The sequence below is a fragment of the Phoxinus phoxinus genome (assembly GCF_949152265.1).
Source record: "Phoxinus phoxinus genome assembly, chromosome: 7".
Taxonomy (NCBI): Eukaryota; Metazoa; Chordata; class Actinopteri; order Cypriniformes; family Leuciscidae; genus Phoxinus; species Phoxinus phoxinus.
In genome coordinates, this window is record NC_136882.1 from 6,381,209 (window position 1) to 6,404,894 (window position 23,686).

Below are 23,686 nucleotides of genomic sequence, written 5' to 3' on the forward strand. Positions count from 1 at the left end.
CTGCTGCGGGGAGGACAAAATCACAACTACAGGGAGCACGTGGGGCCAAAACACTGTTGTTGTTTTAAGGTGGAACTTCACAAATGCGGAAACGGTGCACTGAACTGAAGATTATATTTCAGTGGAAAAAATTACCATTGTAGTTATTGTGCCCGGCCAAGAATGATGCCATACAGAGAGAGAGAGAGAGAGGGGTCATAGTTTTAATAAAATAAACGGAAGAATTTAGCAAAGCATCCCAAAAGCTGTTAGATTGTATTTTGAGGGTGATCTCAAGATTCCGTCCAGTGGTTGCGATGGAACTAAAACAGTAACGGTTATACCGCGGTATAAATTAAATCTGTTCTGCTCTTTTCGGATGACATTATATAGGGTAAAACGGGGCTAAAGGCACAGGCTAGGAAAAACGTGCTTTAAACTACTCCCATAGTTTATGATTGCAGAAAAAAATGATTGTGTTGAACATTGATGGAGCAACAGATTTAGTGTGAAATTAACCATAAAAGTGGTTTATTTCGTTTAAAAATCGTATAAATGTATGAGGTGAAGAGGAAGGCCCCACAACACACGGGGCAAAACCAGCACGGGACAAAAGACACACACACTATTGATACAAATAAAATGTTTAGCTATTTTAACCTATATATTTTAATAATGTCTAAGTTAGCCTAATACTTGTTCAAAACAATCACTTTAGCAGATTTTGCACTATTTTCGGTTTATTTGTATAAAAGTAAAAAAATATATATTCAATAAATATAGCTACTGTTATAAAAAATTATAATTTTAAAAATATAGAAACAAATATAGTAAAGATTCTGAAAGCATCGAATGAGATCCCATAATAATTGAATAAAGCTTTACAACAATAAATAAATAGGCCTACATAAATGTATAAATTATTGATTATATTAATTAATTATTTCATTATTTCATTATTTAGGCTTTCACCCCAACAGCAGGGGCGCCTTTCACCCAAAAAAACATAATTTCCCAATATTGAAAAACTGCTTTAATTTCCTTGAAAAAAACCTGAAAATCGTTAAAAAGAAAAACATCTGTCTCAGAATATAGTCTATAATTTTATCAATTCTATTTGCTATACACATATTTTTAAACATTAAATATTAGATCAAATTAAATTAAAAACGCTGCATCCCGCGATCGCGTAAAGTCTCAGCCGATTTTCCATATGCGTAATGAAAATCGGTTGTAAATTAAAGTGCTTGGCTGAATTTTTGTGCCATCTAGTGGTTAAAAGAGAATAAAGTCAAATGGTCCTTTTACCCCGGTGCACCTTTAGCTCTGTTGTACCCTATTACTCACCACATGCAGTCCTAAAAACAGAGAAAGCAATAGGCCTAGTGTTTGGTGTTTCACAAATGTGATCAATTACATCAGATGAAACCAAACGTGATTTAAATATGAAAATGCACCAAACAAAATCGCGCTACCGAGTTTGTCAAACAGCTAGTCCTCGGCTTAGCTTTATTAGCTATTTGCTTTGTATTTGATGTCACCATTAAAGGAAAGCGAGGGAACAGAAGGGAAAAGGTTCACGCCGGCTGTGATGAGGAGATTTATGCATCAATTGAGACTATGGCCACCCTTGTTTGTCTCAAATGAACGCTTCTGTTCAAATGTTGCTTTCATATATTATGTGACATTAATTTAACTATAGCTCATTAAGACAGAATGAAATGGTTAAATTAACTTATCAACCCATAATGATGATGAATGGGGTAGTAATTCAGATACAAGCTGGGCAATTTGCAAGTCTGCACATTTTGATAGTGCTCAAATAACATTTTGAATTGCAGGTCATCCCCTCAATCAACTGCATAAGCACGTGAAGGCTCTCCCTCTCTCTCTCTCTCTCTCTCTCTCTCTCTCTCTCTCTCTCTCAAAAAAAGAAAAAAAAAGAACGTGGTTTTCATGCATATGTATTAAAACATGTTCGCAATTATCCTTGGAAATTGCCTTCACTTGCTTTAACGGCTGAGCTGTCTCTTTGCTGCCAATGAGAAGGTCTGGCTTGCAAGAGAAAATGGGGTCAAAACATGATCGTTTAAAAAAATATCACGTTAATTATATCGCATTTTGCCGATGTATATTTTCAGCCTCCGTTTCAGTGAGAAACTGCAACTCACAGAGCATTTCGTGCATTTATGGCAAGTGCATCTATACATCACATGTTAATGTCACCTGGCAAATGCATTCTGGAACGGATCTGAATTCGTCTGATGATGTGCAGAAAACGCTCACGCATTGCTTTCCTTTCCCGTTTAAATCTGACAGGCAGTTGCATGTAGCAAACACAGTTGGTTACTGTCAACGCATATTATATCAGCAGCACCATTCATTTATTCCGTATTACTTGAATTAATTAACCATAAAGTTAACCCATTGTCAGTTTCATTTCAACAGACTTGGGCATAAACGCCTGATAATAGGCCTGAATCTCTCCAGACGAGCGTCATTACAGCGTCGCGCGCGGCGCCATTATAACATTTTTCGTCGCAATAATAACCGAGGCTTGTTTTTAATTAGATGCAATGAAATGGACTGCGAGTTGTGGAAAGTTGGCAATGCTTAACAGCGAAAATGTGTAGCGCGCAAAAGCTCGTTTCAGGCGCGCGCCATGAGGCTTGAAGCTGCGAATCATTTGGACTACCTGCAATGACATCACACTTCGCAGATGAATCGTATTTCTAAGAAATAACGCAATTATTGTACCCTTCATTGGCACCTCGCGCGCGTGCTGATATTGTGGCGCTGTAATGTTCTTGACAGCTGTTACTCCTCGAGAAGTGCAGCTATGAGCAGTCTGTCAGTTTCCATCTCACTAACACGGAATGCTTTAAACGAGTCACACTGACAGTGGTCAATGATTTGTATGTAAATACTCACACACATATAGCTCACCAATATTTACAATATATGATCCGTTTTACAGATTTCCAGGTCGTTTTGCTTTAAAGTAAAATGACCAAATGTTTTATGCAGGCCTACCACAATTTGAATCAATATTCATACTGAAAACAAACAGACCCCTTATTGAATCTGAGATGTCTGAATCAGCTCTAATTGGTCTCACCTCATAAATGAAGGATTTACAAAGTGTATTGGGTTGAGTAAAACTAAAGAAAACTTGAACTAACTCAGTAATAAGCAATAGAAATCATATTGCTTCTGGCAGAGAATTACAATGCATGCAAATGGACAAATTGTGTGTGTGTGTGTGTGTGTGTGTGTGTGTGTGTGTGTGTGTGTCCTGATAAACCCTACATTATGGGGACAAAATGTCCCCACAAAAATGGCAATATCCGAAATGTCCCCATGAGGACAACAGCTTATAAATCATTCTGATGTTTTTTTGAAAATGTGAAGATGCATAAAGTTTTCTGTGATGGTATGGGATTCATTCGCAATGTGTTGTGAGAGTTCTGCATTTATAAGCACAGTTGCTGTCCGTGGTGCTGATCTTCAATATTCCTGCCGGGCGTTCGGACACTCAGGATTCATGCAGAACGCCTCATCCTTTCTCCATTACACAGTTATCAGATCACACACACACACAACACCAGCCGTATGGAGCATTGCAGTTCTCACACAACATGCGCTGCTCTTTTAACAGCCTTGCAATTGTCTTATAATGTCCAATTATGATAATTAATCATTTAAATACAAAGTGCTGCATGGGATAATAGATATTGAGATATTAATAGATAATAGATATTGAGATATTACAGGCCAGATTTATTTAACAGATTACTTTAACTGCATTAATCACAAATACTGGGATACTGACTAAATCAATGAGACCACAATATATTTATACTGCATATATATATATATATATATATATATATATATATATATATATATATATATATATATATATAAATATTTCTATATTTTATTTACCCAATACTGGGTTGTTTCAACCCAATTTTGGGTCAAATATGGACAAACCCAGCCGTTGGGTTACATTTTTTAATTACATTTTTAACCCAACATTTGGGTTTTTCCATATTTAACCCAAAATTGGGTTGAAACAACCCAGCATATATATATATATATATATATATATATATATATATATATATATTTCAGTACTATACAAAAGTCTTAGACACGTTAGTATTTTCACCCCAAAAAAATGGTTTTAAGCCAGTTATTATATCATTTTCTGTATGTGTCAGTAGAAATATCAGTTTATATTTCCAAACATTCCTTTGGCCACTTATTGTAATAATCCAGAGATATTTTTGCATGCACAAGGAGTCTGGCAACAGCTGGTATGATCTGATCTCAGCATCATCGAGTCCGTCTGTGATTACATGAAGAAACTCAGACTCAATCCTGTGGCAACGTCTCCAAGACACTTCAATAAACCTTCCCGCAAAACTACAGTTCTGTGAAAAGTTTAAAATGCTGTACAGTCAGGATGCTTTTAAAAATAAGGTCATAAATAGATTTTATTAATCAGTTAACTTTTAGTAACTAAATCAAATCAATATTTAGTGTGACCCTCTTTATGAAGTGTAGAGCTTCATTAGAAATGGGATCTCTTTTCAGAAATATTTTTCACATTAATAAAAAATCTCTGAGTTAGGTTTACTTTATTGATTATCAGCACTGTTCTTGTAGAGCATACTATTTTTAGCATTTTCAATGCAATCCAAATGATTTTCTTTAATATTGTTCTGATACAAAAAACGTTGAAAACTGTTTGTATTTAGGTTATAATAAGTGTAAAATGTGTAATGACTGGAAGTCAGTTGTAGATCTTGTGTTTCTCTTTTTTCTGTTCTTGTTGTTCCTCTTTTGCTGTTGCAGACTCATTGACACACACACACACACACACACACACACACACACACACACACACACACACACACACACACACACACACACACACACACACACTCACACAATGTGACTTGCACAGTACGGTATATAGCACAAAACAAAATTAATTAGATTAGCCAATAATGCAATATTATTATTATTATCATTATTATTATTGATGTTGTTATTATTATTCAATGGTAAAGTAGTGGTAATTCTGCAAAACATACATTTCTATTGATCTAAGCAGCTGACAAGACAATTCATTTATTTTATTCAAGTTAAAAATATTAATCCAACAACGACAACAAAGCGGGTACACTAACAGAACAATTTAAAGGTTTAAGTTAACAGTTTCTTAATGTTATAATTGTATGTTATCACGTTTACAGTGACACTGAACAAAGAAATGTAGCGTAAATCTAAAAATGTGCCACAAATAAGTGAATTCACATTTAACCTTCACTGCACTGGACGTCTAAAGGTCCACCAATGCTATTTTTCTATATATCATATTCATAATCATCGGTTAACAAACATATTAATTACTTCAATTGTTTCTGCCCTTCAATTAATACATCATTAACTGAACTTAACTTTAATTAACTTTTTTTAAATAAAAAAGCAAGTTGAATGCAACATTAGCACTCTTTTAAAACAGCTTTTAATTCATTTTTAACACAATTTATTGTTAACAGATACAATAACAGCAGCTGTGTCAGGTGCATGTATATTATATGTATACAAAATACATAATATAAGTAAAACACGTGTATTTTTATGCAATAAATCCTTTGCTTTAGTTGTGTCGTGAACTTTCCGGAAGCACGGTATGAAGTTCATTCATTTTTCCCGCGCTTTGAGAGAACGAAAGTGCTTGATCACGTGACAGAGAGGCGAAGGAGAGGAGGAGGTCCGTGGCGCGTGGGCTTGTGGGAGCAGTTTGATGACGTCTACAGTTGAAGTAGAGGAATAATAACGCAGGTCTCTACTGGATTTCGTGTTCACGGGTAAGGCATGCAAAATTATGTTTGGTTTTGTTAGATTTCGGCGTGGTTTTGCACATTAAAGCTGCGTACTAGTGCGTGCATGCAAGAGAACAACATGTCGTCTAATCATGTCCGCCGCTAGTAGCGAGTTAGACTGTCAGAGAGTCAAGTATTCCTGATATTCCAGTTTAAGGAAGTATCATTCATCAGTCGGCGAGTTTATTCTATGCTACCACATTTAAAGCGCAATGTTTTAGCAACCAGACTGAGATTAATAACTCATGAAGTTTTTGATTCGCATTGTTTATTGTATCAAGTGCGCATTACACGTCAAGATCGACTTTTCCTGAAGTTGCTCTGAAGTTGAAAGGGTGAGTTTGAATTATGAACAAGTTATATAAAGTGACTTACATGGGTCCTTCTCGTATTTTGCATGCACTATCTGTCTACTCTGATTCATACAGTCAGTCTGCATTTAAAGGTCCTTCTATCTGAGAAGCCTGCAGTTTAAAATAGAGTAGTGTCTTGTTACTTCCAGAGCCTCCAGATTTTGTGAGCTCATCTAGTGATATCTGATATCTCTGAGCATCTAACCCTGCTTGTGCGAGATACAGTGGGTTCATAAAGTGTGTGTGGAGTCAAAACTCAATTTCTGAAAAGGCATCAGAAAACTAAATATAAATGTTATTGATTGTAAATAGAGAGAGAGTTCAAAATACGCTTTTCAAGCAAAGCATTAAAAAAGGTTTTGCTTAAAATGATAAAAACAATAGATTTTTTTGAAAACTAAGATAATATTCACTGCTGTTTGTAGTAAACTTACTACAAACAGCAGTGAATATTGTATACATGTTGTTGTTGTTGTTAAATGTGATTGTCTACACCTGTGTTGCTTGTATAGGACTCTTCTCTGATAGGATCTTTAGGAGAACGGACTTCAAACCCTTCAGTTTTTTCTATCGATTGTTTTGGTGGAAGATTATGAACAAACAGTGCAACAAATTCAATGCCTTCCACGCAAATTGACTAATTTACTTGTTGTTACAGCCCTACTTCAAACATACATTAAAATGAATAAGAAAAGTGAAGATGGTTCTGCGAAAAACTCAATTTGTTTGAAGACCTTTTTTTGTACCTAATGCAGGAAAATTCATACATTTGTCAGTGAAACTTAAGGGAAAGTTCACCCAAAAATGTAAATTCTGATATTAATTACTCACCCTCATGTCGTTCCAAACCCGAAATAATTTTTCATTCATCTTCAGAACACAAATAAAGATATTTTTAATGAACTCTGAGAGATTTCTGCCCCTCGGTTGACAGCTACGCAACTACCACTTTGACCCTTCAACATGTTCATAAAGCAATTGTTGAACTCCATATTAAATGAGTGGTTTAGTCCAAACTTTTTGAAAACTCGATCACTTTATGATTAACATATTGAATTTAGACTTTTATTCCCGTATACACATTGATCAGCGAAGATAAACAAACTCAACTCGTGAGATCAAATCTCATTGGTTCTTGCTGAAACTCAAACGTGATGCGTTACACGAGAATGAACCTCATTAGTTCTTGCTGAAACTCAAACTCGCTGCGCAACACAAGAATGAACCTCATTGGTTCTTGCTGAAACTCAAACGTGATGCGTTACACGAGAATGAACCTCATTGGTTCTTGCTGAAACTCAAACGTGATGCGTAACACGAGAATGAACCTCATTGGTTCTTGCTGAAACTCAAACGTGATGCGTTACACGAGAATGAACCTCATTGGTTCTCGCTGAAGCTCCATTTTGACTACCATAAACTGACCAATCAATTTGGAAGTATGATTTATTTTTTATGAACTTTTTGAAGCGTCAAAATGTCACTTGTGTAGACTGTCAATGGAAGGTCAGAAAGCTCTCAGATTTCAATAAAAGTTCTTCAGTTGTGATCTGAAGATGAATGAAAGTCTTACGGGTTTGGAACGACATGAGGGCGAGTAAATGATGACAGAATTTATTTTTGGATGAACTAACCCTTTAAGTGTCCACATATTTGTAGAAAGCCTTCTGAGTCTTTATAATCCGTTCTCTAATCCTCATATCACCTCAAGTGGAAACCGTCAATCATGATCTCGTTTGCAACTTAATTGTTGTTGTTGCTGAAAGAAGCGTTTTCCTCCGTGAACAGGTGTCCGGCTCTGGCGTGGCGTGACGAGTAACAGCGAAGCGAGAAGGACTGCCCTCACAAGATGGGCGCCGTGGTGTCTCGGTGGAGGGTGAGTGTGCTTCAGTCACTCAAACTGGTAGGATGAAGATGTAGGCTGCTATTTGATTTGAATGTGGCATGGATAAATAGCACAAATATATGGTGTGCTACTGCTGTTGCCATTTGTTTATTTTTTTTTTAAACTCACTAATATGTGTAGGTAAGTTAATATTGCATACTAAGGTAAACAAATCTAAATATAGAAACTTTTGTACCTCCTACCAATTTTCTATTCGTTTTTTATTGCTAACTCTCGTGTGTTCTTTCACAGGCCAAGCCATCCACCGTCGAGGTCCTGGAGGGTTTTGATAAGGTATAAAAATGTTCTGCCATCCCTCATTCTGCGTGTTGTACTTCTCTGACACTGAAGGTTATGCAGTTAAATCACGGAATATGTGATAGTCTTTTCTTCCTTATTGTGACGTATACCCGAGTGAATCAACTTCTCAAACAAGAACAAATGTGGGCGGGGCTTGATTTTGTCTTGGATGGTTGTGGTTTGCTATTGGTGGATCTCACGTGATTGACAGGCCATTGCCCCGCCCTCATGCAAGTAAACCCATCATAAGAGCAAGAGGGACGGGAAGTTATTTTGATTGAAGATTATGAGGGCACTATATTAAAACAAGTATAATAAATACTGCAATGTTCCATGATGATTAAGAATTGCCCATTTTGATTTGATGGCGACTTCAAACTGGTGTTATTCACACCAGGGTTTTTTTTAGGTTCAGTCATGGCTCATAGAAGAACAGACACACATATCTGCGACAGAACAGGCACTGTGTGTAACTCAGTAGATATTTTAGGACGGATGCAGTTCCTCACTGAGAGAGGTCTGTTCGGTTGGCATTTCTTAGGGCTTGGCTGAGTAACACTTTTTTTTTATTTGTTTTGTACATTTACTGTTTAGAAGCCAAAGACATGTGATTTGTCCTGAACAAGTTTGACCCAATTTGTATCACGTGTGTGTGTGCAGATCTGTGTGCGTGTAAATCAAATGTGTGGCGCTTGAACAGATCCTGTCTCAAGTTCTGCTTTGGGTATTTATTTACGTTGGTCATGGAGATTTGATTTAAGTTTTTGACACATTTTCCTCCCGCACTTAATGTATGGCACACGACATTTTAAAGTTTGTAGTAATTTGGTGACTTTTTTTTAACCTGATCCTGCTAAAACATACCCTCATATCCCTGGCTGGATCACAATACTTCACCTCATCACATTAACAAATGTATGTGACCTAAACGAAACAAATTCAATCGTTAATCGCAATTGTTTGTATGACAATTGATTGTGACAGGTCTACACACGGTTGTATTAATTAGTTTTGGACTGAAATGTATTTAAACTTTTGGCTTTGTATTCAGAACTAGGTACTATTTATATAAACGCAAACACAGATTGTGCCTTTTCTTGTAAGAAACTTTTAAGCAGGATTTCTGCAGGTGACACGACAACAGTGTGCTAAATACTGAAAAGTTTTTGGGATCCCGATTTTGTCAAAACAAAACGATTTGTTGTTTACACGGAGATGATAACGGTATTGTAAACGATACCCGTTTTAAAAAGTTCGCATTTTCAGGCCCTGCGAAACGCAGCCGTCATATAAATGAACGGCCTAAATGCATAAGTTTTAAGTTGAAAATGGTGTACGGCAACAAAGTTTTAATTTACTCTTATACAAATGAAGGCCTTTAAAAGGTCTTAAATCAGAGCAGAATGTTATAAATTCATAATCAAGGTATTCAATGTTGCATGCATAGCAGAACAATGAATATTTGAATGAATAATCTGTATTTTTGTTGTGTTTTCCGATACAAAATATCTAAACATCCTTCAATCAAGATACATTTACTTGCAAATGTAAAATAAAGTCTTGAAAAATAGCTTACCTCGCTGATGGATATTTGTTCTTGTTTTATGAAAACTTCCCTTTGAATTAAGTGGATTTTTCTGGTAGATGTTTGCTCTTGTTTTAATCATGAACTCTCTTCATTTTGATCAATTTCACAGAAAACAAGACTTTATATTTTATGTTACTATTTTTGTGAAATTAGTCAAAAAGTAATGGATATCTTTTATAAGTTGTACTGTCAAACTCTGAAGTGTTGCTAATAAAACTCATTGTGTTTTTCCCTAGACATTTACATTTTGAGAACGTATCGTTGCCTTCAGTTTATTCCTTAAATTTCCTTTCCTCTGCCTTAAAAAGTCTTACATTTCCCTTTATAAAACCTGCAGAAATCATTAGGGATGCTCCGATCAGCATTTTTGGGGCCGATTACCGATCACCAAAATCATGATCTGCCGATTGCCGATCACAGAATGGCAGAGGAATGGGAATCTTTTATCTATAATCTAGCAGAGTTTGCACCATTTGTAAAAAAAAATTAAAACTACTGGTAACTATGAGGTGGCAATAACTATTTTTTTCTGGAACAACTAATTATGCAAAACACCCCAAAACCAGTAGGTTGTTTATCAGACAAAAATTCATGAAAGACCTGTTGTAAGTCAAATTTAAGACCGTTTTAAGACATTTTAAGATCATAAAGATAGAAATTTAAGACCTACACACGCATTAACCAGCAAATAACAAATAAAATTAGCATCAATATGCTCTTTTTGTTTACATAAGCATTACAATATAACATAAATTATGGCTAGATTTTAAAAGAGTGTCTTGCAACATGTTATCTACTAACATGTACAAGTGCAAATAAAGTTTTGACAAAAAAAGTTTTGTAAAAAGATAAACCTCATATTTCAGCCTTTAAATAATTTTTTTTAAATAAAAAGAATGAGTCAAAAAAAGATAAATTACTGACATTTACAATGCACATTAACTTATCTTTTATTATTAGCCTAATGGTAAAATTCGGTCTGATTTTCCCGTGGCGTCTGTCGTTGCTATGCAACCATGCACTGCGCTCTCCACAACGACAAAGAAGTTTTAGTGGCTTTTGCAGAATTCTGAAGTTGAGATTTTGTCATCTTGCTGCGCCTGGAAAAAACGACCGCATCGTTTTTATAATGAGCGCGCTTGCCGCACGCCTACATTTGAAATGACGAACTTGAGCGCGCAAAAGACGTGATATGTGAACGGCCCCTTGGCGAGCTCCCTCCAGTCAGGCCACGAGCTACTGCCAGCTCACGAGCGCCGTGTTGGAGACCCCTGCTCTCTAGAGATCCGCTTTGTAGGCTACGACTACTTTTTTGCTACCCTGTAATGACTTTCTGCGGCCAGCGTTTCTGGAAATGAACAAGGGTAAAACCTTTTTTAGACCTGACTTAATGTAGTTTAAGACCTCGGATGAAAATCCGTTCAAAGATGCCTAATCCTGTTAGTGGTGGTAAAATGCCGTTGGTGGCTTCCACCTCGAGGGATTTAAGCACGACATACATTGCAAATGGCTCATTTTTTTCGGACACTTTAAAAAACTTCCAGACGGGAGAAGAACTCATGTTGCCACTGGCAAGCTCCGGTCTGCTGTTGTGTGCCCGTGCGCCGCGCATGCAGATGGGAAAAAGTCTTGCGAGTAATTTACGTCAAGTGATCGGCTTTTTTGATCGGCCCTTTTGGGGTTCGCCGATCAAGCTATTTTTAGCCAATATCGGCCGATCATGATCGGCGGCCGATCAATCGGAGCATCACTAGAAATCATGCTTTAGTAGGAAAACACAAAATGTAGTTGAAATATGAGTGATAATCCAAATCTGACAGTATTTTCCATTTGAATGAGACTAATGACTTGTTTTTAAATGATCTCTCTCAGGACATCCAGGCCCTTGAGGAGAACCGAGAGAAGAACCAGAAGCAGCGGAAGCTATGGGTTTACCGGCTGCTGTTGTACTCGGTCCTGCTGTACATGATCGCCTGCGCGGTCGTCTACGCCTGGTACATCCCGGAGCAGATGATGGGCAAAGTGATAGTGGCGTCACCATTCTTGATATTTCCTCTGGTGTAAGTACTGTGGGTTTAGATCATCGAAGGGATGACGGGAAATTCTGTTCATTCGGTTTTGATTCAAAGTGTACATTTTTCTTATTATGATGAGTTATAAATGAAACTAGTTGCTTTTCCTTCCTGCAGAGTTTGGCTCCTGAGGAAACTGCTGATTGTTTTATACAACAAACGAACGGAGAGAAACAGTAAGAATTTCCCTGTGAACCCAACATCTGAACTCAATACTTTATATTTGATCTCGATACGAGGTCAGTCTGTAATGATGATGACCGTAGTCTTTAAGGCCCATTCTCACAAGAACGATAACTATATGCTACAAACGATATCGTTCTGTTTATTATAACTTTGCGCTGCAGTTTTGTCGTCTCAAGCTCTTAAAGCAGGATGGATTCTGATTGGCTGTCAATGTTTTTTTTATCATTCATCAGCTGTAAAATAGTTATGAATGTGATTCCAACATTATCGTTTCTATTTGTGGTGTGAAATCTGCTATTCATTTACATTTAGAACTAAATAATTATCATTAGTATAGTTATCGTTCTTGGTGTGAACGTGCCTTTAATCATATCTACACGTTCATTTTTGTGATTTTTATTTTGCATCTTAGATGAAAAATTAGAAGATCTGAAAGCAGAGAAAAAGAAAATAGTGAGTAATCAGTAGCCGTGTCTTTCTGTGAATGTCACTTCCTGGTGTGTAGTTCATTTTGGGCTAGTTTGTGTCTGTTTTCATACCTGTATAGAGCACTTAATGTCCCCCTGTGGTGGAAATCCAGCTTTTAATGTTGTTTATATGTCTATGTGGAGTTTTTAATATGCTTTAAATTCATAATTCGACAGCATTGCTGAGTATTTTCTTGTTAAAACGGCAGTGAACCAAAGACAGTCTCAAAAACACGTTTTGAAATCGCTGGTGTTTCTGACGTCACACACTACCTTGTAACCAATCAGATCAACGCGTGAAGGCGGGGCTCATTTGCATATTCATAGAACCATGTGTACTAAATGAGGCAAGGGAGTAAAGCTACATTCAAGCTATTTTAAAGCATGAAGAAACCTTTTTTTTTTCAGGGAAAAGAGGTTTAAATGTGTAATTTTAGGGATCAAAGAGGAGTTTTAAGGGATAAAATGATTGACTTTAAGAGATACTGGAGCGCAGGCCCTCTCATGAATGTCAGGATTTTTTAATATGAGCGATGAGCTAGTAATTTCCCCCAGTCAGAGATCTTCTCTCTTCCCGTACGAGCTAGTTAGCCCTATACTAATGTTAGCACAACAGCGTCCTGTTTAGCTTTCATCATATTGCGCCTCTCTGCTGTCAGTGAGAGAAAGAGATAATTTCTGCTCTTAATAAATAATCTGAAATCAATGAAGACAGCGGGTAATTGGCACAAAGACTTTACTTGGTAAAGTGCTTAGCTAACGACTTGTCCTTAAATTAATAGTGTTTAGTGATGGGAGGAAATAAATCTGAGAAATTGCTTGTCATCCACTGTCATGTCTAATAACTTTCAATAATTACAGCTGATGGATTTTCGCACTCCCCATTATCGCAGTAGGGCTTGTAATTATTCTATTCATTAAAGTTAAATAATTAGCACTATTTGCTCTTTCCCTGAAATGAAGTTTTAAAATTAAACCGAACAGGAGACTGTGAGAAAACGGACCGGGTTTCGTTCTGCAATTAAACTAAAAAATAAGCAGCTCATGAAAAGCAGATGTCATAAATTGAATTGTTTTTTGAAATTCTTAACAAAATAAGCTTTTAGTTTTCATTGTTAGTCGGTTAGCATCTCTGTTTGATGTAACTGTGGTTGTGTGATTGTAATATTTTCTTGCACAGCTTGAACAGGTAATGGAAACTGAAACCTACAAAAATGCCAAGCTGATACTGGAGCGGTTCGACCCAGACTCTAAGAAAAAGCTTGTAAGTTCCTTATTCTTAAGTCTGTAAGTGAATCTATTTGCACATGTGTGATGGTGTATTCATGTTTTTGCTTGGTTTAGGAGATGGAAGCTCAACCCATTGGCCCGCCGGCGACTCCAAGACACGGCCAAGGTGAGCCAGCGAGTCCTTTCCCCGTCTAAAGTCGACATGAACTCACAATTGGTGCATTTGCATCTCATCAAGATACATTATTTGTTATAATCTTTCATCAGTGTAATAACTTGATAACTTTCCTACTGATGAAAGAGAAGACAAGTGTGCAGGAAAATGGTTTTCACCATGCAGCAACATCAGAGCCAACTGTGAAACAATATTTTGATGAACATAAGAGTAATGGTTAACGTGTTTTAGAAATGGTACGGTGAGATCAGGTGCGCAATTATACATAGATACCGATGATTCTGTGGTATCGAACCCTTCGTATGGACTAGTTGCACGTGGCCGCCATGTTAGATTTCCGAACAGCGAGTGTGCGGTTAGACACTTCCGGTTAGACAATTTATCTCCATAAATACTATTTTCTCAATTCTATGCATATATTTTCACTTACTTACCATTGACTTTAACACAGGCGTCTCATATTTTTGGTCTCGGCAGGCTATTACGTCGTAGTTTTATCAAAAATATGGTTAAACGTTGTGCCTGGGGCATTTGTAACACAGATACTTGTTTCCCAGAGAGGTTGGAGGGGGGTGTCCGTTTTTTTCCCTTCCCAAAACCGAAGTCAAATCCTGACAAGTGTCATTTTTGGATTAAAGTGTGTGGACGTCCTCAGTCAGCGAAACCCCTCAAGATCAACAACACACTTTTGTGTGCTCTATTTTTGCTTTTAACCTTACTGTGAAGTTATACTAGTTAGACAGTTTTATGCTGGTTTAGGTTATGATTTCGGTTCTCTACCCTAATTGTTGATACGCTAGCACACGCTGCTAATAAATACAACTTTATACTCGCGTAGTCCGTTTGCTTTGTAATAACGATTATAGAAGTGAATAGAGACCTACCCAGCTTTGCATGAACAGTGTTGCTCCTTGATATTGTGAGTCAGCCTACGTCTCGATTAGGATATGCTGTGGTTCATTTTTTTTTAACTGTGACCGTTATGCTTTTGCCTCTATTTAGCTTGTTGTTGCTTGCGTTTCACCGGTATGTCTTGAATATAGCCTTCAAACGCACACTGCAGACCCTTTTGCCTACTTCTATCGGACACTTTATTTGCTGCTTTATAAAAGTTTGATCAAATTTCATCAGGAAGAGCCGTCACAGCATAAGCCATGTTGATACCAAACCAGAGCCCAGATGAAGTTGTCGGAGGTAGCAACAGTAACTAAGGGGGGCGGGGCTTAGCCATAGGTGAATTGCTCGATCAATATTATCATCACATATTTTACATTTTTAACTAGGTAACGTTACCACAAACAATTTAATATAAGTTTGTGTATATTTTACACGTAGTAAAATATTGTATGAAACGCACAGGTGAAATACACTGAAAATTATATGCATTTAAAAATTTGGTCTGGTTGAAGTCATCCCTCCGGATCTTCTGCATCCACTCGGCCCGTACCGCAGCGTCAACGGGGAATGCATGAAAGCTGACTTAGTTGTAACGTGACGAAACGGTACATATAACGGCACACAACAATGAAGTGCTGAGGCTGTCATCCTCCGAAAGGCAAGTCGGCTCTCTTGAATCCTAAAAACACTCATTGTGAAAAATTATCTCTCTAGTAATGGCACTCGGTCGCTGTTGTCTCTTGCTCTCGCTGTCTCTTGCTCTCGCTGTCAGATCACAGGAAGTACTGGCCCGCACACTCAGGGTTCGAACGTCAACGGTCGCCATATTGTGCACGGAGCGAATTGAACACTTGTGTGTGTTTATGGCCTCTGAGCGTTTTCTTGTGTTTTACTGTCTCAATCATGTGATTTTCTGCTCAGAGCTGCGTCAGAGGCTCGTGTCCCCTCGTCCCGCTGGACGTCCACCTCCCGGTCCTGGATCAGTCCCCCCGACTCCACTGTCTGCCCCGGGTGGGCCACCTGAAAAGGGTCTGTCCACCTCAACCCCTCTCGGTCTGATCAGGAGGCCTGGGACCCCGGCTGGCACTCCGGGCCCGGGGATGGGTGAGTCATGTCCTCTCTCAGTGTCTGATTGGCTTTGGTTGGCATAGATGGGCTGGTAATGGTGCTTCAACAAAGACCTGCAGGGCCTAAAACTAACTTTTTGCCAATGGCCGGTACATTTTCTTAAGTCACCGGCTTTTCAAAAACGGTCAGAAATTACACCAACATTTTAGATACCAGTGAAAATACACACTTATAAAACGGATAGTTCCAGTCCTTGATTCTGATTGGTTGAGCCACGTTCAAACCCGTTGTAAATTACTCCACAAACACACACCTGTGACCGCATTACATTAGTGTTACTGCGCAACTGCCGTTTGTGATGCTTTGTTGCTGCATGTTGCTTAGCAACCTCCCTGGAACTACATTGCTTGGCGGAGGAATACATGTTATAACGTTATATTTTTGTTGCTGGTGTTTATTTTATGAATAAAATAAATATTAAAATGAATATTTTTATGGAGTAACCGTTTTATAAAAGCAATAAGCCCCTTGAAGCGTGTTTTACAGTGGATTTAGAACAGCTAAGGGGGTTGTTAGGCACGACGCGGGGCTTATTGCTTTATTCTCTATTCCAATTTCAATACCACAGCTAAAACTACTAGCCTAATTAATATAAATAGTCAGTAATAAAAGAACAAATAATCAAATTACAAGCAAAATCACAAATAAGTGCAATATAACAAAGATACAAATTAAATAAACAGTGCTTTTCAGGTACAGAAATGTAGTAATCAAATGTAAAATAACACTGAATGGTCTTTAATGTATAAATTCAACATCCTTATTAAAGTTACCAAAGTTATTCAGTTAAGGGCAGTGAGTTGTTGCTTGATTAACATTAAAAGCAGACAGCAGCACCAATTTTAGGCACGGGTCTAATATACTGATACTGTTACACATGCGTTTACTTCCTCAACTGTTTACGTTCACTTCACGCTATTATTATTATTTTTTACATAATTTTGTCTGAATTTTTGTGCTCAAGTGCAAGATGTTGTGAAAGAGCGGGCGCTGTCTGAGACGCGGTTTTCGCAAGTAACGTATTGAGCTCCCTTTTGCAATCGTCTTGCGCTTGTATTATTTAAATGGTCAAGCCTTAAATGCAGCGCTGGCCTGTCAAATGTCTTGAGTGTCGTTCACATTCATGTTCTCACAACAATGCATTGTTAGAATTCATAAAAAAACTTGCCAACGCCAATTTTCCTCTCATTTGGCACTTGGCGAGTGTTAATTTTAGACCCTGGAGACCTGTATTCATTTCCTTTTTAAAGGAACAAAAAAAACATGGATTTTTTTTCTCCTCCGTTATTTCCATCACCAAAAGTTAAGAAATGTTTACACCAAATTGGAATAAAAGGCAAAATAACTTTTTATTTCAAAGATGAGAACTGTGGCAACAATGTAGCGAACTGCTATGTGAAATGTTTTTAATTTCATGTACTATTTTAAAGTAATATGTGCTAAACAGTGCAAACTACTTATGAACATAACCCTTGCAAATTAATGAAGCTGCTTATACAAACAAACAAGACTATCATTTAATATTCTGTAAATTTGACCTTCAATTGAAGAGTGAATGAATTGAGCCTTTTTGTAACGTTTGTGAATTGAACCAGAAATTAAACCGACAAGATGTTGAGGAGTCCAGATGAAATAAAACTGAATTAAATATTACAAAGACTTAAATGAAACCTGTTAACTGAAAGTTAAATACTAAATTTACTGAAATTGAAACTAATATATTATGAACCTATATACTATGTATAAATGCGTGTGTGTTTCATATGTTTCAATTTCATTACATTTTAACTTGTGTGTGTGTGTATATATAACATTTGTATATATAAACTGACAGAAGCACATGCTGAAATTACAAATAATATTAAGTAAATGGTAATTAGAAATATTAATAAACACTATATTAGTATATAAATAACACTAGAGCTGTGTGTGTTAACATTATTCTATAGATCCTATAGCTTTTTTTCTCTCTCTCTTTTGGTCTCCGGTCACACACGCACACACACACACACACACCTGTTAGCAGTGAGTGACAGGTGACACAGGCCCTGCTGCGTTCGTCACGCAGTGTGCTGTGTGTGTGAACAGATCTGGGCCCTGTTCAAGCGAACACCTTTAGGAAGGAATTGGAAGTGAAAAGCACCTTGGCCCACTGCGGCGTCTCCATATGCTGGTAAATGAGTTAGCAGCAGGGATTCCTGACTATGCCAAGTCTGGCAGAAATGACCAGTCTTCTGGCTATGATTGCTCTTGATGTTAAATTATATTAATTATGAGTGTGGATCACAGCGGGCATGAGGAGGGAGGTCCATATCAGTGTCGTTATTAAAAGCTGTCCCTCTTATCATTCATCATCGGCCATGCAGCACTGAGCCACGGATGCAGTCTGCAGTGTGCACTGACGTGTGTGTGTGTGTGTGTGTGTGTGTGCGCAGGAATGCACCCTCCAGGTCCTCCGCTGGCCAGACCCGTCCTCCCCAGAGATCGAGGTGCCATGGACAGGGTCATTGAGTACCTAGTGGGTGATGGACCTCAGAACAGGTGAACGGTCTATCTTCAAATCATGATTTATATCTGTACACTGAGCAGAATCAGGGTGTGATGTGATTTCTGAAAAAGAAAGATCGCCATGTAATGCAGAGAAGTTCAGCTTCAGTTCAGGCAAGCCCTAAGAATAAAGATCAGTTTAGCTGAATTGCTTTCAGAATTAAAATAGCACGCATCTAAACCGTTTCGATAAGAATTTGTAATGCATTTCTGCTTTTCATGCGTTTCCAAGTGAAACATTGAGTGTTTATGCACTGTGATGAAGTCTTTACTCTGATTATGTTTACATGTACACCAATAATCATTGTTTCGCAGGCCTTGGTTTGGAGAGTTAAACAAAATCTGGATTTTATTCGTAGTAATAATTGCATTTATCTCTATCGCTGAGAGTGTTGTGAACCCGACTCATGTTGTGCTACAGGCATGCATGAAACCTTGCCTGATTTGACATGAGTCTGCCGTTACTTGCCCACGCACTCATACATTTATTTGTCTGACGTGCGATAAAACGGATTTAAAAAATCTAAGAATTCAATTGACCCTTCGCAGGGAGCTTGATTGACAGGTGATCTGACCAATCATACTTCGCCAGTCGCCATTTTGTCCGCCAAAGCAGTCAGGAGAGTTAGTAGATTAACATGGGAGGATTTGAGCTTGAGAAGCGGAGTGTACTGACGCCTTTCCGCGGTTAAAACAACATTCCTTCTGATGTTCATTCATGTTTATTTGATGCTATAAATGAACTAGAAGGAAGAGATGATCGGTTCACGAGCAGCTTTAACTGAGGCGACACAGCGATCTGTCACACACATTAAAAAGACACAAAACGCTATTTATTGTTTACATTTTTTTTTTTTAAATGACCAAATTTGAAAGGTGAGACTTTGTTTAATATGTTTAATATCAGAAGTAAGCTGGTCTGTCCTGTCTGTCGGTGCGTTGTCAGTGTCCTCTCTGCTCCGCGATGTGTTTTTCACTGCGTGAGAACATGGTGTGTGTGAGAGCGGCGTAGCTTGTTGGACATAGCGACAGTAACTAAGGGGGGCGGGTCTTTGCGAAGGGTCAATTGAGCTGGTTGATATGTTTATGAACTGTTATGAAAAACCTTTTCTTTTTAGAAACGGTAGACTACTGTTCAAAAGATTGGGGTCAGTATTATTATTTTTTGCAAGCAAGGATGCATTAAATTGATAGTGTCAGTAAAGGCATTTATAATGTTACAAAATATTTATATTTCAAATAAACAAGTTCTATTGAACTTTATTAATTAAAGAGAAAAATATAATGGTTCCACAAAAATCTGAAGCAGCACAGCGGTTTTCAACTGATAACAATAATCATTATGTTTCTTGAGCATCAGATCATCATATTACACTGATTTCTGAAGGATCATGTGACTCTGAAGACTGGAGTAATGATGCTGAAAATTCAGCTTTGATCACAGGAATAAATTACACTTTAATATATTCACATAGAAAACAGCCTTTAAAATTAAAATAATATTTCTCAATATTGTTTACTGAATGTTTTGGTGTGTGTGTGTGTATGTATATATATATATATATATATATATATATATATATATATATACACACACACACACACACACGTATTTATGATAAATGCATATTTGGTGAGAAAGAAATGCTACTGACCCGAGCTTTTGAAGACTGATAAATTGTGCACAATAAGTGTGAATGTGGTTTTAATGTGAATGTGGGACATATTAATGTCATGTGCTCTCTTACATCCTTAGACTTAATGTAGCTACCAACACACAGCTTTTTTTTTAAAAGCTTAATGTAATAACTTGTCTCTTCTTGTTGCAGATATGCTCTGATATGCCAGCAGTGTGTGTCTCATAATGGTATGGCTTTAAAGGAGGAGTTTGAATATATTGGTAAGAATCAGAGAAAAACGTTGGACTTTGACTGACGGTTCACTGTCCGTCTTGTCTGAGCTCTTTACATTGCAAAAACATCTTCTGTATTCTGTAAACAAGTGTGAATGCCTCCCCCCGAATTGTGAATGTGCTGCATGTTTGTCTTTATATTCATGTGTCTAAGGATCATTTCGGATAAGTTGAGTTTGTTTTTATCGCCGATGTTTTAGCATTCAGATGTGCCTACTGTTATTTCCTGAACCCGGCCCGGAAGACACGTCCCCAGGCCCCACGTCTCCCAGAATTCACCGCAGAAGCCAAGATGAGCCAAGACCCCCCTGCTGTTGCCATGGAGACAGACCTGTCTAGTGCTCCACCTGCCCCAGGTACCAGATCTCCAGCAGGAGGAGGAGGTGTGTGTGTGATGCTCATATTCTGACAGTATTAACGCTTTTGATTTTAGAAGGGGTGGGTTTGTTTACTGCAGGTTCAGTGTGTGTGTGTGTGTGTGTGTGTGTGTGTGTGTGTGTGAGTCCCTGCTGCTCATGCCCTCTGAGAGGACATTTGCTGATGTACTGAGAGCAGATCTGTGAGGTGATTAAAGGCTTTAGAGTCTTGTATCCCCCCCCCCACAGTGCTGCCTAGTTAGTAGGGCTTTACCCTGTGTCTCTACCTGACACACACACACACACACACACACACACACACTTCTGTCTTGCTCTCTACTGTTATTATGTGCTCAGTCAATGGCAAGTGATGACTGATGATACAGTGTGTGTGTGTGTGTGCGCTCAGTTTTTATAGTTTTTCATTCTGGAGTTTAGTTCTAGCTACATGTATTTCATAATGTAAATGTAAAACATTTTATTTTAACCTTTTTTCCTCACCCTCTCTGTCTGGTTGCTGGTTTGCAGTGAATATATATTGTCTTTTTATTAACAGTATTTTAATTTCCGTATTGTATTTTTGTACTTTGTAAGTTTCCTGATAATTGGATATGTTGCTGACTGTTCAGTATCCCTTACTTGAGTAATGTTTTTGAAAGAAGCCTCTTCTGCAAAAATACAGTTAAAACAGTAATATTGTGAAATATTATTACACTTTAAAATAGCGGTTTTCTGTTTTAATATAATTTAAAGTGTAATTTATTCCTGTGATCAAAGCTGGATTTTCAGCATCATTACTCCAGTCTTCAGTGTCACATGATCCTTCAGAAATCAGTATAATATGATTTTTTTTTTTTGCATTATTATTATTTGTCATTTATTAATAATGGTCATTATTTTTATTAATGTGGAAAACCATTTTTGCATCCTTAATATTTTTGTGGAAACTAAATACAAAACTTTTTGTCTGGATTTTTTTTGATGAATAGAAAGATACAAATAACAGCATTTATTTGAAATAGAAATCTTCTGTAACAAAATAAGTGTTTTTATTTCATGAATTATTTAATTGATTTAATTATACTGATTTCTGAAGGATCATGTGACACTGAAGACTGGAGTAATGATGCTGATAATTCAGCTTCATCAGGAATAATCACAGGAACATTTAAAATACTTTTTTTTTTTTTTATTAATAATAAAAATACTGTTACCCATTGTCACCCCCTCACTGACTGATTTATGGTTTTGTCGTCATAAACAGTTTCTCAACTAGCTGAGAGGAAATAGTCTGGGTGATTTGTGATTGTAAGGTTGACAGATTATTTTAAAACCACAAGGAAAATCAAGTCAAACCAAAATCAATGATATTATGCCTCTGTTTACAGAGAAATCTGATTTTACTAACAAGTGCTGGTTTGATTTGTTGATCAGAGGATAAAGCAGCGAGTCCAGGACATGTGACCTCAGAAGCTGGAGATCACACAGACGAGAGTCCTTCAGAAGAGAAGAAGCCAGCAGATCCAGATCTACACACACACACACACCTCCCTGACCAATCACAGGCCGAGCTCGACGTGTCCGCCATGGAAGTGGAGTAGTGTGAATATGCCAATAGAAAGCGAAGTCTCTTCCTCTCGTGTGTGTGTGTGTGTGTGTGTGTATGCGTGTGGCTTTGATTTACAGAGAAGTTTGCTCTTCTTACTCTTTACCTTCAGTTTATTTGTATCCTTTTGTTTTAATTTCTATGTTATATTGCAGTGTTATTTAATACATTAGTTAAGCTAAGTAGAAGCTACAAGGGGGATTATTGTGAGGGTTACTTTTTAGGGTAAAATGATTATTAGTTAAGATGGATCTGCAATAATTAGTTACATTGCGGAGTTTAATAGGAAAACGATATTTCGTCTTTGTTTACATGTTATGTGAATAGAACCTGTATGTAAAAGCTTAAATGCAGGACGTTCAGCACATAACGGCTTATTATTCTCTTAGTTGGCATGAAAAGCAGCTATTGACATTCATTTCCATTCACCCTCCATTATAAGCACTGTTTTGTGATTGAATGTATTTGATATTCTTATTTACAATATGTAATAATGCAAAAAATGTCATTCAAAAGTATATTTATAATATTTATAGTTATTAATATGCTCTCAGTGCCTGTTTTTGAGGTGCAGCATACATTAGGTGCTGTGCGGCGAGAGATTGGTCCCGTGTTTACATGTCTGTTCAGGTTCAGCCATAGGAATGTCTGCTTATTTCTACAGTGTGTGCTCAGCCTCACGTGCCTTCATGTTCGGCCTGTTCAGATTTAATAAGCAGATGAATAGTCAGTTATCAAGCATAGCATTATGTGCGGAGATACAGTGCTGTTTTTATTATTGTCTACAAGGATTAATATGAGAAATAAAGTTTTTAAAACATTATCCTGATGTTGTGTTTTATGGCACAGAAAAGCAAGATTTTTTTTTTTGTACTATTGTTTAATGAAGTGTCCACTTGCACCAAGTGTAAATAGCCCGTCTTATTGGCAGGCTAATTATACTAGCTCCGCCTCCAAAGAAAATTGCAAATGCAATCCCGCTGCTAACAGAATCTGTGGCGTGGAGAGCAAGGCGGGTGATGGTAGTTTTTGACCCGAATTCGAATCCACCTTTTTCCAAACAAAATGTTCTCCTTTTTCCCGTTGCGTATCAGCTCAGAGAGGC

General features: G+C 37.4%; 1 protein-coding gene across 4 annotated transcripts; it reads left to right on the top strand.

The window, feature by feature from the left end:
- Nucleotides 1-5,717: 5,717 nt before the first annotated feature.
- On the top strand, nt 5,718-23,404 carry lnpa (limb and neural patterns a). 4 transcript variants are annotated; one of them, XM_079618387.1, is made up of 13 exons: nt 5,718-5,864; nt 8,021-8,108; nt 8,370-8,411; nt 11,878-12,065; nt 12,195-12,253; nt 12,676-12,716; nt 13,911-13,994; nt 14,075-14,126; nt 15,954-16,136; nt 18,596-18,701; nt 20,537-20,607; nt 20,820-21,002; nt 22,410-23,404. In XM_079618387.1, the coding sequence occupies exons 2-13, from the start codon at nt 8,082-8,084 to the stop codon at nt 22,574-22,576; spliced, it is 1,203 nt and encodes a 400-aa protein (XP_079474513.1). In that variant the 5' UTR covers nt 5,718-5,864; nt 8,021-8,081; the 3' UTR covers nt 22,577-23,404. The 4 variants fall into 4 exon arrangements, with proteins under 4 accessions (XP_079474513.1, XP_079474515.1, XP_079474514.1 ...); XM_079618389.1 differs by having other exon boundaries at nt 5,742-5,864; nt 20,820-20,975; XM_079618388.1 differs by having other exon boundaries at nt 5,812-6,214.
- The last annotated feature ends 282 nt before the right edge of the window (nt 23,405-23,686 follow it).

Coding starts and splice junctions, on each gene's coding strand:
- lnpa (XM_079618387.1), top strand. CDS start 8,082: ATGGGCGCCGTGGTGTCTCGGTGGAGG. Junction 14,127..15,953: donor GACTCCAAGACACGGCCAAG/GTGAGCCAGCGA, acceptor TTTTCTGCTCAG/AGCTGCGTCAGAGGCTCGTG. Junction 18,702..20,536: donor GGTGATGGACCTCAGAACAG/GTGAACGGTCTA, acceptor TTCTTGTTGCAG/ATATGCTCTGATATGCCAGC.